Raw genomic sequence first — 19,187 nt, 5'->3', positions numbered from 1 at the left:
AGAGATGACTGGCAGAAGCTGCTGGGCATGTGGAACGGGAACAATCCTGTCGTGTCCTGTCATTTCTGTGGGGAGTAGAGGCATACAATGGTGGGGGTGGGAGTGTCACTGCAACATTTAGCTTTTAATTGGTCAGAGGATAACACATGCTTTAGACAAAATGAAGCATTGGCTTAAACAAAAATTGCATAATTGAAACTGCTGATAATTATTGGCCCATTTCAAGTTACATATACCCACAGAATTTTAAATCTGGGAGGGACTTTGGGATACTTTTAGGGTAGTACTGTTTCTTACAAACTGAAAAACCAGTAAGCGACACATCCATACCTGCTATCCCAAGATGAATTTTGAGAGTCTCTCCACCTTTTCTATCTTCTTCCAGAGATTCAGATTCACCAGCAATTGGTATAGACGTTGATGTAGAAGGAGGCCTGTAAGTAAACATTTCTAAGGGTCAGAACTTGATTTCTGGTGAATCTGAAAGTTCGAAATATTGTTAAGAGATTGGTTGCGTAGTTACTACACAGCCTTAGTAAGGTGCCAGGTGATGTTGCCTCCTTGAGGATGAAAGTGACAAAAATCAACAAATAATGTATGAACATCCTCAAAACCTGAATAAAATTCACTGGGGAAAAATGGGTTTTTACACAACAAAAAAAGTGAGACCAGAAAGGGCACTGCTTTGGGAAAAGAGAGGAGGTATGTTCTCAGCAGTGTCGGTGGAGGGCGCTTTGTCAGCTCTACTCTCAGGCCAGGCAGGGATGTTTCTGTGAGACGGAGGTGGTGGCACAAGCCCCTTGGCAGCTGAGGCTGGAGGGAATACCTCATGCCTCTGGCTCCGGTGCCTAAGATCTCTTGTTGGCTCCATTAACTTAAATTATCCATGATTTTATCTTCTTCCTTCTTCCCTGTAAACAGTCCACCTGCCTCAGAGAGAGTCTGTAAAGAGCCCCAGTTATTTAGATTTGATATTTTGGGCTGGATTCTCTGGGAGTAGATGATGGATAGATTTTCACTGGCTCATTCAAGGCTCCCATCTCCACGTAGAAGGTGTGAAGCAGGGAGGAGCAAGACTGAGTTCTAAGAACTTCTTTTTTTTTTTTAAGAGGACATCCTTAATCTTTTGAGTTGGTTACTGAGAGGAAAATCACATCTTCCTAGAGACTATCCCTTGGTCACCTGAAATAAAACAGGAAGGCGATTGAAGGGGGATCATGAAGTTGATCCATTATGCGGCAATTCTTAAAATCTTACTGTATTAGTTCAATTCAGGCTAGTCAGGTCCTTGGGAATATAGACATTTAAGACTGCCATTAAACCTATTTAATTGATAGATTATTCCTATCCCAGGGTCTCCTAAATTTCAAAACTACATATCCTACTGGAATATGCAGGATATTTATCCTGCAAGTTTTTGTCCAACTAAACTCATACTCTTTCCCCAAATCTGTTTTCTTCCTATATTCCTCTTCTCTGTGAATGCCATTATAATCCAAAAGTCACTAAAACTAGAATCCTAGATACTGCCTCTGTCTCCACACAAAAACTATTAGAACAAATAAGTGAATTCAAAGGTAGCAGGATACAAGATTAATATACAGAAATCAGTTGCATTTCTTTACACTAACAATGAAATACAGGAAAGAGAAAGTGAAGAAAAATCCCGTTTAAAACTGGCTAAAAAGAAAAACAATAAAAACAACCCTAGGAATAAATTTAACCAAAGAGGTGAATGACTTACATGCTGAAAACTATAAACACTGATAAAGGAAACTGAAGATGATTCAAAGAAATGGAAAGACATCCCATGCCCCTGGATTGGAAGAATATTGTTAAGATGGCCATACTACCCAAAGCGATCTACAGATTTAAAGCAATCCCTATCAAAATACCCATGACATTTTCTTTCTTTTTTTAAATGGATTTTTTAAAAAGTTAATTAAGTTTTTTGAATTTTATTTTATTTTATACAGTAGGTTTTTATTAGTTATCTATTTTATACATATTAGTGTAGATATGTCAATCCCAATTTCCCATTTCATCCCACCACCACCCACCCTGCTTTCCCCGCTTGGTGTCCATATGTCTGTTCTCTACATCTGTGTCTCTATTTCTGCCTTGCAAACCAGTTCATCTGTGACATTTTTCTAGATTCCACATATATGCGTTAATATATATTTGTTTTTCTCTTTCTGACTTACTTCACTCTGTATGACAGTCTCTAGGTCCATCCATGTCTCTACAAATGACCCAATTTCGTTCCTTTTTATGGCTGAGTAATATTCCACTGTATATATGTACCACATCTTCTTTATTCATTTGTCTGTCGATGGGCATTTAGTTTGCTTCCACGACCTGGCTATTGCAAATAGTGCTGCAATGAACATTGGGGTGCATGTGTATTTTTGAATTATGAGTTTCTCTGGGTATATGCCCAGTAGTGGGATTGCTGGGTCATATGGCAGTTCTATTTTTAGTTTTTTAAGGAACCTCCATACTGTTCTCCATAGTGGCTGTATCAATTTATATTCCCACCAACAGTGCAAGAGGGTTCCCTTTTCTGCATTGGGTCTTCGTTGCTGTGCACAGGCTTTCTGTAGTTGTGGTGAGCAGGGGCTACTCTTTGTTGCGGTGTGCAGGCTTCTCATTGCGGTGGCTTCTCTTGTTGCAGAGCATGGGCTCTAGATGTGTGGGCTTCAGTAGTTGTGGCACGGGCTCAGCAGTTGTGGCTCGCAGGCTCTAGAGCACAAGCTCAGTGGCTGTGCTGCATGGGCTTAGTTGCTCTGCAGCATGTGGGATATTCCTGGACCAGGGTTAGAACCTATGTCCCCTGCATTGGAAAGCAGATTCTTAACCACTGCACCACCAGGGAAGTCCCACCCATGACATTTTCTACAGAATCAGAACAAATGCTCCTAAAATTTATATGGAACCACGAAGACCCAGAATTGCCAAAGTGATCCTGTGAAAAAAGAACAAAGGTGGAGGCATAACCCTTCCAGACTTCAGACTATACTACAAAGCTACAGTAATCAAAACAGTGTGGTACTGGCACAAAAACAGATATACAGATTTAACGGAACAGAATGGAGAGCCCAGAAATAAACCCACACACTTATAGTCAATTAACCTATGACAAAGGAGACAACAACATATGATGGAAAAAAAGGCAGTCCCTTCAACAAGTGGTGTTGGGAAAGCTGGACAGCTACATGTAATCAATGAAATTAGAATACTGCCTCACACCATACACAAAAATAAACTCAAAATGGTTTAAAGACCTAAATATAAGACATGATGCCATAAAACTCCTAGAAGAGAACATAGGCAAAACATTCTCTGACTTAAATAAGCACCCAAAGTTCATAGCAGCACTATTCACAATAGCCAAGACATGGGAACAACCCAAGTGCCCATCAACAGATGACTGGCTTAAGAAGACGTGGTGTACATATACATATACATATATATATATAAAATGGAAAATTACTCAGCCATAAAAATGAAATACTGCCATATGCAGCAACATGGATGAACTTGGAGAATATTACACTTAGTGAAGTAAGTCAGACAAAGACTAACATTATATCATTTAAATGTGGAGTCAAAATAATAATATAATGAATCTATATACAAAACAGAAAGAGACTCACAGACATAGAAAACAAATTTATGGTTACCAAAGGGGAAAGGGAGGGATAAATTAGGAGTATGGGATTAACAGACACAAACTACTATACACTAAATAGATAAACATCAAGAATTTATTGTATAGCACAAGGAATTATATACAATATCTAATAATAACCTATAATGGAAAATAATATGAAAAAATATACATAACTGAAGCACTCTGCTGTATACCTGAAACTAACACAATATTGTAAATCAATTATACTTCGATAAAAAAAAAAAAAGGAGTTCCCTGGTGGCCTAGTGGTTAGGATTTCATGCTTTCACTGCCATGGCCCTGCAAGCCGCATGGCATGAACCACAAAAAAAAAAAAAAAAAAAAAAAGTCACCAAAACTAGAATTCTAGATATTTGCCTCTGTCTCCTTCTTATTCACTTTTCTTCATATCCAATCAATTTCCACACCCCACAGATTCTCTCTTAACATTTTTTTTTTTTTTGCGGTACGCAGGCCTCTCACTGTTGTGGCCTCTCCCATTGCGGAGCACAGGCTCAGCGGCCATGGCTCACGGGCCCAGCCGCTCCACGGCATGTGGGATCATCCCGGACCGGGTCACGAACCCGTGTCCCCTGCATTGGCAGGCGGACTCTCAACCACTGTGCCACCAGCAAAGCCCTCTCTCTTAATATTTTTCCTATTCATGATCTCTTCTCTGCCTCCACCAATTAATTGAGTTTGGCCTTTGTACCTGGATGAGTGCAAGCGTCTCCTAGCTAGTCTGCCTACCTCTATTTCACGCTACTCTTACTGTGGTCTTTCTGAATGTGCATATGAACATATTACTGTCTGATTTAAAACACTTCAATAGTAGGGGACCTTAAAGATGGCAGAGGAGTAAGACATGGAGATCACCTTCCTCCCCACAAATACATCAGAAATACATCTACATGTGGAACAACTCCTACAGAACACCTACTGAAGGCTGGCAGAAGACCTCAGACCTCCCAAAAGGCAAGAAACTCCCCACGTACTGGGTAGGACAAAAGAAAAAAGAAAAAACAGAGACAAAAGAATAGGGACGGGACCTGCACCAGTGGGAAGGAGCTGTGAAGGAAGAAAAGTTTCCACACACTAGAAAGCCCCTTCGCGGGTGGAGACTGCGGGTGGCAGAGGGGGAAAGCTTCAGCGCCACGGAGGAGAGCGCAGCAACAGGGGTGCGGAGGGCAAAGCGGAGAGATTCCCGCACAGAGGACCGGTGCTGACCAGCACTCACCAGCCTGAGAGACTTGTCTGCTCACCTGCTGGGACGGGAGGGGGCTGGGAGCTGAGGCTTGGGCTTTGGAGGTCAGATCCCAGGGAGAGGACTGGGGTTGGCTGCGTGAACACAGCCTGAAGGGGGCTAGTGCACCACAGCTAGCCGGGAGGGAATCTGGGAAAAAGTCTGGACCTGCAGAAGAGGCAAGAGACCACTGTTTCAGGGTGCATGAGGAGAGGGGATTCCTTCCCTGTCTGCCCACAGAAGGCAGAGCACCGCCTAAATGAGCTTCAGAGACGGGCGTAAGCCACGGCTATCAGCTCGGACACCAGAGACAAGCATGAAATGCTAATGCTGCAGCTGCAGCCACCAAGAAGCCTGTGTGCAAGCACAGGTCACTATCCACCACGCCCCCCCAGGAGCCTGTGCAACACGCCACTGCCAGGAACCTGTGATCCAGGGACAAGTTCCCTGGGAGAACACAAGGCACACCTCAGACTGCTGAAACATCATACCCGCCTCTGCCTCCACAAGCTCGCCCCGCATTCCAATTATAACTACCATAAGCCTCCCTCCCCCCAGCATGAGTGAGCCAGAGCCCCCTAATCAGCTGCTCCTTTAACCCCATCCTGTCTGGGCTGGAACAGATGCCCGAGGGCGGCCTACACACAGAGGTGGGGCCAAAACCAAAGTTGAACCCCAGGAGCTGTGTGAACAAAGAAGAGAAGGGGAAATCTCCCCCAGCAGCCTCAGGAGCAGTGGATTAAATCCCCACAATCAACTTGATGCACCCTGCATCAAACCTTAATAGACAACGAACCATCCCAAAATTGAGGCAGTGGACTTTGGGAGCAACTGTACATTTGGGGTCTGCTGTCTGCGACTGATTTTTATGTTTATCTTACTATAGTTTTCAGTGTTTGTTATCATTGGTGGATTTGTTTATTGGTTTGGTTGCTCTTTCTTTTTTTTTTCATTATTATTATTTTAAAAATACTTTTATTTTAATAATTTTCTTTTCTTTCTTTTTTTCTCCCTTTCTTCTGAGCCGTGTGGCTGACAGGGTCTTGGTGTTCCGCCTTGGTGTCAGGCCTGAGCCTCTGAGATGGGAGAGCCGAGTTCAGGATATTGGATCACCAGAGACCTCCCAGCCCCATGTAATATCAATCAGTGAGAGCTCTCCCAAAGATCTCTGTCTCAATGCTAAGACCCAGCTCCACCCAATGGCCGGCAAGTTCCAGTGCTGGATGTCCCATGCAAATCAACAAGCAAGACAGGAACACAACCCCACCCATTAGCAGAGAGGCTGCCTAAAATCATACTAAGTTCACAGACATCAGAAAACACACCACCAGACCTGGCCCTGCCTACCAGAAAGACAAGATACAGACCCACCTACCAGAATACAGGCACCAGTCCCCTCCACCAGGAAGCTTACACAACTCACTGAATCAACCTCACACACTGGGGGCAGAGACCAAAACCAAAAGGAACTACGAACCTGCAGCCTGCGAAAAGGAAACCCCAAACACAGTAAGGTAAAGAAAATGAGAAGACAGAAAAACACACAGCAGATGAAGGAGCAAGATAAAAACCCACCAGACCAAACAAATGAAGAGGAAATAGGCAGTCTACCTGGAAAAGAATTCAGAGTAATGATAGTAAAGATGATTCAAAATCTTGGAAATAGAATAAACACCAGAAACGTTTAACAAGGACCTAGAAGAACTAAAGAGCAAACAAACAGTGATGAACCACGCAATAAATGAAATTAAAAATTCACTAGAAGGAATCAATAGCAGAATAACTGAGGCAGCAGAACGGAAAAGTGACCTGGAAGATAAAATAGTGGAAATAACTACCGCACAGCAGAATAAAGAAAAAAGAATGAAAAGAACTGAGGACACTCTCAGAGACCACTGGGACAAATTAAATGCACCAACATTTGATTTACAGGCGTCCCAGAAGAACAAGAGAAAAGGAAAGGGTCTGAGAAACTATTTGAAGAGATTATAGTTGAAAATTTTCCTAACATAGGAAAGGAAATAGTCAATCAAGTCCAGGAAGTGCAGAGAGTTCCATACAGGATAACTGCAAGGAGAAACATGCCAAGACATATAATAATTAAACTATCAAAAATTAAATACAAAGAAAAAATATTAAAAGCAGCAAGGGAAAAGCAACAAATAACATACAAGGGAATCCCCATAAGGTTAACAGCTGATCTTTCAGCAGAAACTCTGCAAGCCAGAAGGGAGTGGCAGGACACATTTAAAGTGATGAAAGGGCACTATGAGGAACAGTATGGAGGTTCCTTAGAAATCTAACAATAAAACTACCATACGACCCAGCAATCCCACTACTGGGCATATACTCTGAGAAAATCATAATTCAAAAGGAGTCATGACCCACAATGTTCACTGCAGCTCTATTTATAACAGTCAGGACATGGAAGCAACCTAAGTGTCCATCGACAGACGAATGGATAAATCAGATCTGGCACATATATACAATGGAATATTACTCAGCCATAAAAAGAAACGAAATTGAGTTATTTGTAGTGAGGTGGATGGACCTAGAGACTGTCATAGAGAGTGAAGTAAGTCAGAAAGAGAAAAACAAATACCGAAGGCTAACACATATATATGGAATCTTAAAAAAAAAAAAAGTGTTCTGAAGAACCTAGGGGCAGGACAGGAATAAAGACACAGACTTAGAGAATGGACCTGAGGACACGGGGAAGGGGAAAGGTAAGATGGGACGAAATGAGAGAGTGGCATGGACATATATACACTACCAAATGTAAAATAGATAGCTAGTGGGAAGCAGCTGCATAGCACAAGGAGATCAGCTCGGTTCTTTGTGTCCACCTAGAGGGGTAGAATAGGGAGGGTGGGAGGGAGACATATAAGTGAGGGGATATGGGGATATATGTATATGTACAGCTGATTCACTTTGTTATATAGCAGAAACTAACACACCATTGTAAAGCAATTACACTTCAATAAAGATGTTTAAAAAATAAAGTGATGAAACCAAGATTACCCAGCAAGGATCTCATTCAGATTCAACAGAAAAATTAAAACCTTTACAGACAAGCAAAAGTTAAGAGAATTCAGCACCACCAAACCAGCTTTACAACAAATGCTAAAGGAACTTCTCTAGGCAGGAAACACAAGAGAAGGAAAAGACCTACAATAACAAACCCAAAACAATTAAGAAATAGATATAGGAAGATACATATTGATAACTACCTTAACTGTAAATGGATTAAATGCTCCAACCAAAAGACACAGCATGGTGGAATGGATACAAAAACAAGACCAATATATATGCTGTCTAAAAGAGTCCCACTTCAGACCTAGGGACACATACAGACTGAAAGTGAGGGGATGGAAAAAGATATTCTATGCAAATAGAAATCAAAAGAAAGCTGAAGTAGCAATTTTCATATCAGACAAAATAGACATTAAAATAAAGACTATTACAAGAGACAAAGAAGGACACTACATAATGATCAAGGGATCAATCCAAGAAGAAGATATAACAATTGTAAATATTTATGCACCCAACATAGGAGCACCTCAATACAGAAGGCAAATGCTAACAGTCATAAAAGGGGAAATCGACAGTAACATAATAATAGTGGGAACTTTAACACCCCACTATCATCAATGGACAGAACATCAAAATGAAAATAAATAAGGAAACACAAGCTTTAAATGACACATTAAACAAGATGGACTTCATTGATATTTATAGGACATTACATCCAAAAACAACAGAATACACTTTCTTCCCAAGTGCTCATGAACATTCTCCAGGATAGATCAAATCCTGAGTCACAAATCAAACCTCAGTAAATTTAAGAAAACTGAAATCATATCAAGTAACTTTTCCAACCACAACACTATGAGACTAGACACTAGATATCAATTACAAGAAAAAAAAATGTAAAAAATTACAAACACATGGAGGCTAAATAATATGCTACTAAATAACCAAGAGATTACTGAAGAAATCAAAGAGGAAACCAAAAAATACCTAAAAAAAAAATGACAATGGAAACACGACAACCCAAAACCTATGGGATGCAGCAATAGCAGTCCTAAGAGGGAAATTTAGAGCAAAACAATCCTACTTCAAGAAACAACAAAAATCTCAAATAAACAACCTAACCTTACACCTAAAGAAATTAGAGAAAGAAGAACAAGAAAACTCCAATGTTAGCAGAAGGAAAGAAATCATAAAGATCAGATGAGAAATAAATGAAAAAGATATGAAGGAAACAATAGCAAACATCAATAAAACTGAAAGATTGTTCTTTGAGAAGATAGACAAAAATAATAAACCATGAGCCAGACTCATCAAGAAAAAATGGGAGAAGACTCAAATCAATAGAACTAGAAATGGAAAAGGAGAAGTAACAACTGAGACTGCAGAAATACAAAGGATCATGAGATTACTACAAGCAACTATATGCCAATAAAATGGACAACCTGGAAGAAATGGACAAATTCTTAGAAAAGTCCAACCTTCCGAGACTGAACCAGGAAGAAACAGAAAATATTAAAAGACCAATCACAAGCACTGAAATTGAAACTGTGATTAAAAATCTTCCAAGAAACAAAAGCCCAGGACCAGATGGCTTCACAGGTGAATTCTATCAAACATTTACAGAAGAGCTAACACCTTTCCTTCTCAAACTCTTCCAAAATACAGCAGAGGAACAGTCCCAAACTCATTCTATGAGACCACGATCATCCTGATACCCAAACCAGACAAAGATGTCACAAAAAAAGAAAATTCCAGGCCAATATCACTGATGAACACAGATGCAAAAATCCTCAACAAAATACTAGCAAACAGAATCCAACAGCACATTAAAAGGATCATACCCCATAATCAAGTGGGGTTTATCCTAGGAATGCAAGGATTCTTCAATATATGCAAAGCAATCAATACACCATATTAACAAACTGAAGGATAAAAAACATATGATAATCTCAATTGATTCAGGAAAAGCTTTTGACAAAATTCAACACTCATTTATGATAAAAACTCTCCAGAAAGTAAGCATAGAGGGAACCTACCTCAACATAATAAAGGCCATATATGACAAACCCACAGCCAACATCGTTCTCAATGGTGAAAAACTGAAACCATTTCATCTAAGATGAGGAACAAGACAAGGCTGCCTAGTCTCACCACTATTATTCAACATGGTTTTGGAAGTTTTGGCCATAGCAATCAGAGAAGAAAAAGAAATAAAAGGAATCCAAATCGGAGAATAAGAAGTAAAACTGTCCCTGTTTGCAGATGACATAATACTATACATAGAGAATGCTGAAGATGATACCAGAAAACTACTAGAGCTAATCAATGAATTTGGTAAAGCAGCAGGATACAAAATTAATGCACAGAAATCTCTTGCATTCCTATACACTAAGGATGAAAAATCTGAAAGAGAAATTAAGGAAACACTCCCATTTACCACTGCAACAAAAGGAATAAAATACCTAGGAATAAAACTACCTAAGGAGACAAAAGACCTATATGCAGAGAACTATAAGACACTGATGAAAGAAATTAAAGATGATTCAAACAGATGGAGAGATATACCATGTTCTTGGACTGGAAGAATAAACATTGTGAAAAACACTATACTACCCAAAGCAATCTAAATATTCAATGCAATCCCTATCAAACTACCAATGGCATTTTTCGCGAACTAGAACCAAAACTTGCACAATTTGTATGGAAATACTAAGGACCCCAAATAGCCAAAGCAATCCTGAGAAAGAAAAACAGAGCTGGAGGAATCAGGTTCCCTGATTTCAGACTATACTACAAAGCTAGAGTAATCAAGACAGTATGGTACTGGCACAAAACCAGAAATATAGATCAGTGGAACAAATAGAAAGCCCAGAGATAAACTCATGCACATATGGTCACCTTATCTTTGATAAAGGAGGCAAGAATACACAATGGAGAAAAGACAACCTCTTCAGTAAGTGGTAATGGGAAAACTGGACAGCTAAATATAAAAGAATGAAATTAGAACACTCCCTAACACCATACACAAAAATAAACTCAAAATGGATGAAAGACCTAAATGTAAGGCCAGACACTATAAAACTCTTAGAGGAAAACATAGGCAGAACACTCTATGACATAAATCACAGCAAGATCCTTTTTGACCCACCTCCTAGAGAAATGGAAATAAAAACAAAAATAAACAACTGGGACCTAATACAACCTAAAAGCTTTTGCACAGCAAAGGAAAACATAAACAAGATGAAAAGACAACCCTTAGAATGGGAGAAAATATTTGTAAATGAAGTAACTGATAAAGTATTAATTTCCATAATATACAAGCAGCTCATGCAGCTCAATATCAAAAAAACAAATAACCCAATCCAAAAATGGGCAGAAGACCTAAATAGACATTTCTCCAAAGAAGATATACAGATTGCCAACAAACACATGAAAGGATGCTCAACATCACTGATCGTTAGAGAAATGCTAATGAAAACCACAATGAGGTATCAACTCACATCAGTCAGAATGGCCATCATCAAAAAATCTACAAACAGTAAATGCTATAGAGGGTGTGGAGGAAAGGGAACCCTACTGCACTGTTGGTGGGAATGTAAATTGATACAGCCACTATGGAGAAGAGTAGGGAGGTTCCTTAAAAAACTAAAAATACAACTACCATATGACCCAGCAATCCCACTAATGGACATATACCCTGAGAAAACCATAATTCAAAGAGAGACATGTACCACAATGTTCACTGCAGCACTATTTACAATAGGCAGGAAATGGGAGCAACCTAAGTGTCCATCGACAGATGAATGCATAAAGATGATGTGGCACATATATACAATGGAATATTACCCAGCCATAAAGACAAATGAAATTGAACTATTTGTAGTGAGGTGGATGGACCTAGAGTCTGTCATACAGAGTGAAGAAAGAAAGAGAAAAACAAATACCGTATGCTAACACATATATATGGAATCTTAAAAAAAAAAAAAAAAGGTTCTGATGAACCTAGGGGCAGGACAGGAATAAAGACGCAGACTTAGAGAATGGACCTGAGGACACAGGGATGGGGAAGAGTAAGCTGGGACGAAGTGAGATAGTGGCATGGACATATATACACTACCACATGTAAAATAGATAGCTAGTGGGAAGCAGCCGCATAGCACAGGGAGATCAGCTCGGTGCTTTGTGACTACCTAGAGGGGAGGGATAGGGAGGGTGGGAGGGAAACACAAGAGGTAGGGGATATGGGGATATATGTATACATATAGCTGATTTACTTTGTTATATAGCAGAAACTAACACAACATTGTAAACCAATTATGCTCCAATAAAGATGTCAAAAAACAAACAAACAAACAAAAAAATGCTTCAATAGCTTCCTATGGGATAAAGCTCAAAGTCCTCAGAATGGCAATACAAGGCCCTTTTCAGTCTGGCCTAGACCTACCTCTCAATTACCAAAATGCATATTTCTGAACAATGTCAAACAGCTTGGTGGAAAACCTCCTGCATTCAATATTCTATAAGAAATACTAACATGTAAAGGAAATACACTTACAAAGAATGGAGTCTGTAGTCACAATTACTAATCACTGATGGCGATGCATTCCTGCCTGTCTAAATTCTTATTTTTACTTTTTTGGCCATGCCACATGGCTTGTGGGATCTTAGTTCTGTGACCAGGGATTGAAGCCGGGGCCACAGTAGTGAAAGCACCCAGTTCTAACCACTGGACGGCCAGGGAACCTCCCTACTTATCTTTCTAATGCCACTACCTTTTGTTTTTCCTTTCACAGCTGGCCTGATTACAGTGTCTCCAACCATCTACCTCTTAGACCTGTTTTCCAGCCCTTCAGAACTCCCCCCGTGTGGCCTCTTCCCTTTCTCCCTCTCCATCAGTCTCCCTCTGGCTCCGCTCTTCCCTGTCCAGCCTGACTTCACAGCCATATTACTTTGAGCAATACCTTCAGTTTGGAGCTACTCATTCTGCAGTCTCAAAAAATCTGAAGAACCCCAATCCTTGATAATTTCAGCCATCTGTACAAACTGATCTAACACTGGGGCAACTAAGCATTATGGAGAAAATTCATTAACCACAGGGACTGATATTAAGGCAAATTTAGGATCTAAAATTTTAGCAAATTTAGAATTTGAAATCTCCTAACATCTATTAGGAAATATCTCCTAACAGCTATTAGGAGAAATCTCCTAATCTCCTAACAGCTATTAGGAGAAATCTCCTAACAGCTACTAGGAGAATTTCAAATTGTTGAATAAATAATCACTGAGTGCCTATCACGTGCCACTTTTTTATTCTATTATCCCTTTTGTTCTGAAAATGTTTTTATATCTCTTATCAGAAATTGTTTAATGTAGTTCAATTTCAGAATGAAAGGGATGGGATTATTTTAATTTCATGTAATGTTAAGAGTATGTGAAAAATGACCTCCTAAAATGACACTACTACCTACTTGGTATTTCATAAATAGTCTCTCCATGCCCTGTAACAATGCTATAAACTTGTGCAAGCTGTTTTCTCTTCCTGGAATGTCTCTACCCACCTCCCCTGCTTAGTGATTTCCTATTCATCCTTTAAAACTTAGCTCAGTGTCACCCCCTCAGTGAAGACTTTCCTGGCTTTCAAGGAAGAGTAGTTAAGGACTCTCCTCTATGCCTCAATAACATCATATGTTGTGCCTCTGTCTCCCATATAAATAGTGAATCCTTCAGAGCAGGGGGTTGGTCTTACTGAGTTTGGTAAATGTTAGCAAAGGGTAGGCGATCTATGCACATGTACTGAATGAGAGAATACTGGGGAGTTGGACAAATTAGTTCTGTAACCTCTGAGCCTCAATGTTCTCACACCACAGAGTTGTTTCAAGAATTAAATTGGGACACAGTAATATTCATTAAATCATTTTGACAAGTGGTAATTTCCTCCTTTCTAGAATATGAACGCTCCAGAATCCTAGCTATTCAAGAGAGTATATCATCCCTAGATCTGCTTTACCACAAAATCATTAACTGCCAGTACATATAATTTCTCCTTTAAAATATCCTTTTCATAGGCATTAGTGGTTGGCTTTCTCTTCAGAGTCAGCTTCATTCTTTTTGAGAGCTGCTGGGTATTTGACAAATTGTAGAGAACTATAAAGCGGAGTTTAGGGCAAGTGGTTAGAGGCTGACTTACCAGCTGTCTTCTTCATAAGTACGGGCTTTAGTATAAAATTTGTGTTTCTGAAAAATTGTTCGATCTAAGTCACAGATCTGTTCACAGACTATCAAAACTAGAATTTAACTCAGAGTGCTAAGAATCTGCTACACTCTTGTCTGCTTCTCTGGAAGGTTTTTGAAAACTTGTATCATGAAAAATTAAAAGACAGACAAAGGCAGAGAGAAGAGTACAATGACCCTCTCCAGCAGTTATTTACATCTTTGTCTTACAGACAAATACACAGTCAAGTCCCTCAATTGCTCTGTGCTTTAGGGTCCTCATCAGTAAAAAGTGAACTTGCATTATACCCATACCTTAAAAACTGGCTTCATGAAGCTCCCTTAGGGACTTCAGGGGTAGTAGGGTACTATACCTTTTTTCTCCCTCAATAGACAAATATTATATACAGGATTCATAATGTATTTGTGCAAAGGGATTCTGTGGCTAAATATTCTGGGAAGGAAAGTCACCAGACTAGACAACTTCCAACTTTCAGCTCTTAAGTACCGTGATTTTTTTTTTTGGGCCACGCCACTCGGCTTGCAGGATCTTAGCTCTCTGACCAGTGATCAAACCTGGGCCCTTGGCAGTGAAAGCATGGAGTTCTAACCACTGGACCGCCAGGGAATTCCCAAGTACTGTGATTTTACATATGTGATATACACTGAAATACAACCTGGTAAAAAGAATTTACTTTTCACATCAGCAGTTCAAACATTTTTCTATTCAATCCATACTCAGTAAGTACATGGATGTTAGAGCTGTCCCTTTTCTACTGACAGTTGCACAATTTCAGATACTCAAAGAAAAGAGAAAACAAATATTGGGAGTTTGATTCTCCTGAGAAATACTTTCACGTTTCTGGGGATGAGGTAAAGTTCGTTTATTTTAATGAGTTATGAAAGTCTTTCTCTAGCCAGCCCGCTGTGTGTGAATGGGCTGTGCTGGGGATTCTTAGCTCTGATGCAGGGGATTTGCTTATTCCTTTGAGCCCCCTGAGGAGAGGTGACATGGAGAGCAGATAATCAGCATGCAGCACTGAGATGAGCTGCATATGGGATAGATGATAAAACGGCACAGGACAGACCTTCAAGATGGCGCAGGAGTAAGACGTGGAGATCACCCTCCTCCCACAAATACATCAGAAATACATCTACATGTGGAACAACTCCTACAGAACACCTACTGAACGCTGGCAGAAGACCTCAGACTTCCCAAAAGGCAAGAAACTCCCCACGTACCTGGGTAGGGCAAAAGTAAAAATAATAAACAGAGACAAAAGGATAGGGACGGGACCTGCACCAGTGGGAGGGAGCTGTGAAGGAGGAAAGGTTTCCACACATTAGGAAGCCCCTTCGTGGGCGGAGACTGCGGGAGGCGGAGGCGGGCAGCTTCGGAGCCGTGGAGGAGAGTGCAGCAACAGGGGTGCGGAGGGCAAAGCAGAGAGATTCCCGCACAGAGGATCGGTGCCGACCGGCTCTCACCAGCCCAAGAGGCTTGTCTGCTCACCCGCTGGGGCGGGCGGGTCTGGGAGCTGAGGCTCGGGCTTCGGAGGTTGGATCCAGGGAGAGGACTGGGGTTGGCAGCGTGAACACAGCCTGAAGGGGGCTAGTGTGCCACAGCTAGCTGGGAGGGAGTCCGGGAAAAAGTCTGGAGCTGCCAAAGAGGCAAGAGACCATTGTTTCGCGGTGCGCGAGGAGAGGGGATTCAGAGCACTGTCTAAATGAGCTCTATAGATGGGCACAAGCCATGGCTATCAGCGCGGCCACCAGAGACAGGCATGAGACGCTAAGGCTGCTGCTGCAGCCACCAAGAAGCCTGTGTGCAAGCACAGGTCACTATCTACACCTCTCCTCCCAGGAGCCTGTGCAGCCCGCCACTGACAGGGTCCCGTGAGCCAGGGACAACGTTCCTGGGAGAACACATGGTGCACCTAAGGCTGCTGCAACGTCACACTGATCTCTGCCGCCACAGGCTCACCCCGCATTCCGTACCCCTCCCTCCACTCTGGCCTGAGGGAGCCAGAGCCCCCTAATCAGCTGCTCCTTTAACCCCATCCTGTCTGAGCGGAGAACAGACGCTCTCAGGTGACCTACACGCAGAGGCAGGGCCAAATCCAAAGCGGAATCCCAGGAGCTGTGCGAACAAAGAAGAGAAAGGGAAATCTCTCCCAGCAGCCTCAGGAACAGAGGATTAAATCTCCACAATCAACTTGATGTACCCTGCATCTGCGGAATACCTGAATAGACAATGAGTCATCCCAAAATAGAGGTAGTAGACTTTGGGAGCAACGATATATATATATTTTTCCCTTTTTCTCTTTTTGGGAGTGTGTATGTGTATGCTTCTTTGTGTGTTGTCTGTATAGCTTTGCTTTTACCATTTGTCCTAGGGTTCTGTCTTTCCATTTTTTTTTTTTTTTTTAAGGATAGTTTTTAGCGCTTGTTATCATTGATGGATTTGTTTTTTGGTTTGGTTGCTCTCTTCTTTCATTATTTTCTTTATTACTTTAAAATTATTTTTAAATAAATTTTTATTTTTTTTATTTTAATAACTTTATTTTATTTTTTTCTTTCTTTTTTTCTCCCTTGTCTTCTGAGCGATGCGGCTGACAGGGTCTTGGTGCTCTGGCTGGGTGTCTGGCCTGTGTCTCTTGAGGTGGGAGAGCCAAGTTCAGGACATTGGTCCACCAGAGACCTCTCAGCTCCACATAATATCAAATGGCGAAAGCTCTCCCAGAGATCTCCATATCAACGCTAAGACCCAGCTCCACTCAACGGCCAGCAAGCTACAGTGCTGGACACCCTATGACAAACAACTAGCAAGACAGGAACACAACCCCACCCATCAGCAGAGAGGCTGCCTAAAAGCATAATAAGGTAACAGACACCCCAAAACACACCACTGGACGTGGTCCTGCCCACCAGAAAGACAAGATCCAGCCTCATCCACCAGAACACAGGCACTAGTCCTCTCCCCCAGGAAGCCTACACAACCCACTGAACCAACCTTAGCCACTGGGGGCAGACACCAAAAACAACGGGAACTACGAACCTGCAGCCTGCGAAAAGGAGACCCCAAACACAGTAAGTTAAGCAAAATGAGAGGTGGAGAAACACAGAGCAGATGAAGGAGCAAGGTAAAAACCCAACAGACCAAACAAATGAAGAGGAAATAGGCAGTCTACCTGGAAAAGAAATCAGAGTAATGATAGTAAAGATGATCCAAAATCTTGGAAAAAGAATAGAGAAAATACAAGAAACGTTTAACACGGACCTAGAAGAACTAAACAGCAAACAAACAACGATGAACAACACAATAAATGAAATTTAAAATTCTCTAGAAGGGATCAATAGCAGAATAACTGAGGCAGAAGAACAGATAAGTGACCTGGAAGATAAAATAGTGGAAGTAACTACCACAGAGCAGAATAAAGAAAAGAGAATGAAAAGAATTGAGGACAGTCTCAGAGACTTCTGGGACAAAATTAAACAGACGAACATTTGAATTAAAGGGGTCCCAGAAGAAGAAGAGAAAAACAAAGGGACTGAGAAAATATCTGAAGAGATTATAGTTGAAAACTTCCCTAATATGGGAAAGGAAATAGTCAATCAAGTCCAGGAAGCGTAGAGAGTCCCATACAGGATAAATCCAAGGAGAATCACGCCAAGACAAGTATTAATCAAACTATCAAAAATTAAATACAAAGAAGAACTATTAAAAGCAGCAAGGGAAAAGCAACAAATAACATACAAGGGAATGCCCATAAGGTTAACAGCTGATCTTTCAGCAGAAACTCTGCAAGCCAGAAAGGAATGGCAGGACATATTTAAAGTGATGAAAGGGAAAAACCTACAACTAAGATTACTCTACCCAGCAAGGATCTCATTCAGATTCGATGGAGAAATTAAAACCTTCACAGACAAGCAAAAGCTAAGAGAATTCAGCACCACCAAACCAGCTTTACAACAAATGCTAAAGGAACTTCTCTAGGCAGGAAACACAAGAGAAGGAAAAGACCTACAATAACAAACCCAAAGCAATTAAGAAAATGGATATAGGAACAGACATATTGATAACTACCTTAAATGTAAATGGAGTAAATGCTCCAACCAAAAGACACAGACTGGCTGAATGGATACAAAAACAAGGCCCATATATATGCTGTCTACAAGAGAGCCACTTCAGACCTAGGGACACATACAGACTGAAAGTGAGGGGATGGAAAAAGATATTCCATGAAAATGGAAATCAAAAGAAAGCTGGAGTAGCAATTCTCATATCAGACAATATAGACTTAAAATAAAGACAAGAGACAAAGAAGGACACTACATAATGATCAAGGGAACAATCCAAGAAGAAGATATAACAATTGTTAATATTTATGTACCCAACATTGGAGCACCTCAACACATAAGGCAAATGCTAACAGCCATAAAAGGGGAAAACAACAGTAACACAATAATAGTAGGGGACTTAAACACCCCACTTTCACCAATGGACAGATCATCCAAAAGGAAAATAAATAAGGAAATACAAGCTTTAAATGACACATTAAACAAGATGGACTTCATTGATATTTATAGGACATTCCATCCAAAAACAACAGAATATACTTTCTTCTCAAGTGCTCATGGAGCATTCTCCAGGACAGATCTTTTCTTGGGTCACAAATCAAGCCGTGGTAAATTTAAGAAAACTGAAATGGTATCAAGTATGTTTTCCAACCACAACGCTATGAGACTAGATATCAATTATAGGAAAAAAATCTGTAAAAAATACAAACACATGGAGGCTAAACAATACACTACTAAATAACCAAGAGATCACTGAAGAAATCAAAGAGGAAATCAAAAAATACCTAGAAACAAAAGACAATGAAAACATGACAACCCAAAACCTATGCGATGCAGCAAAAAGTTCTAAGAGGGTAGTTTACAGCAATACAATCCTACCTCAGGAAACAAGAAACACCTCAAATAAACAACCTAACCTTACATCTAAAGCAATCAGAGAAAGAAGAACAA

The 19,187-nt window shown here is 40.6% G+C and overlaps 1 protein-coding gene across 3 annotated transcripts in view; it reads right to left on the bottom strand.

Moving 5' to 3' along the window:
- Positions 1–19,187, bottom strand: part of EEIG2 (EEIG family member 2) — a 107,374-nt gene that overhangs the window by 14,791 nt on the left and 73,396 nt on the right. For all 3 annotated transcript variants that reach the window (XM_027096224.1, XM_027096226.1, XM_027096225.1), the window contains exon 6: positions 331–434. In XM_027096224.1, coding sequence (XP_026952025.1) covers positions 331–434 — 104 coding nt within the window. The remainder of the gene's footprint in view (positions 1–330; positions 435–19,187) is intronic.

The sequence above is a fragment of the Aethalodelphis obliquidens genome, unplaced genomic scaffold, assembly GCF_003676395.1.
Source record: "Aethalodelphis obliquidens isolate GAN/ISIS:26980383/991018 unplaced genomic scaffold, ASM367639v1 scaffold100, whole genome shotgun sequence".
Taxonomy (NCBI): Eukaryota; Metazoa; Chordata; class Mammalia; order Artiodactyla; family Delphinidae; genus Aethalodelphis; species Aethalodelphis obliquidens.
This window is presented reverse-complemented; position numbering and strand designations above follow the sequence as displayed.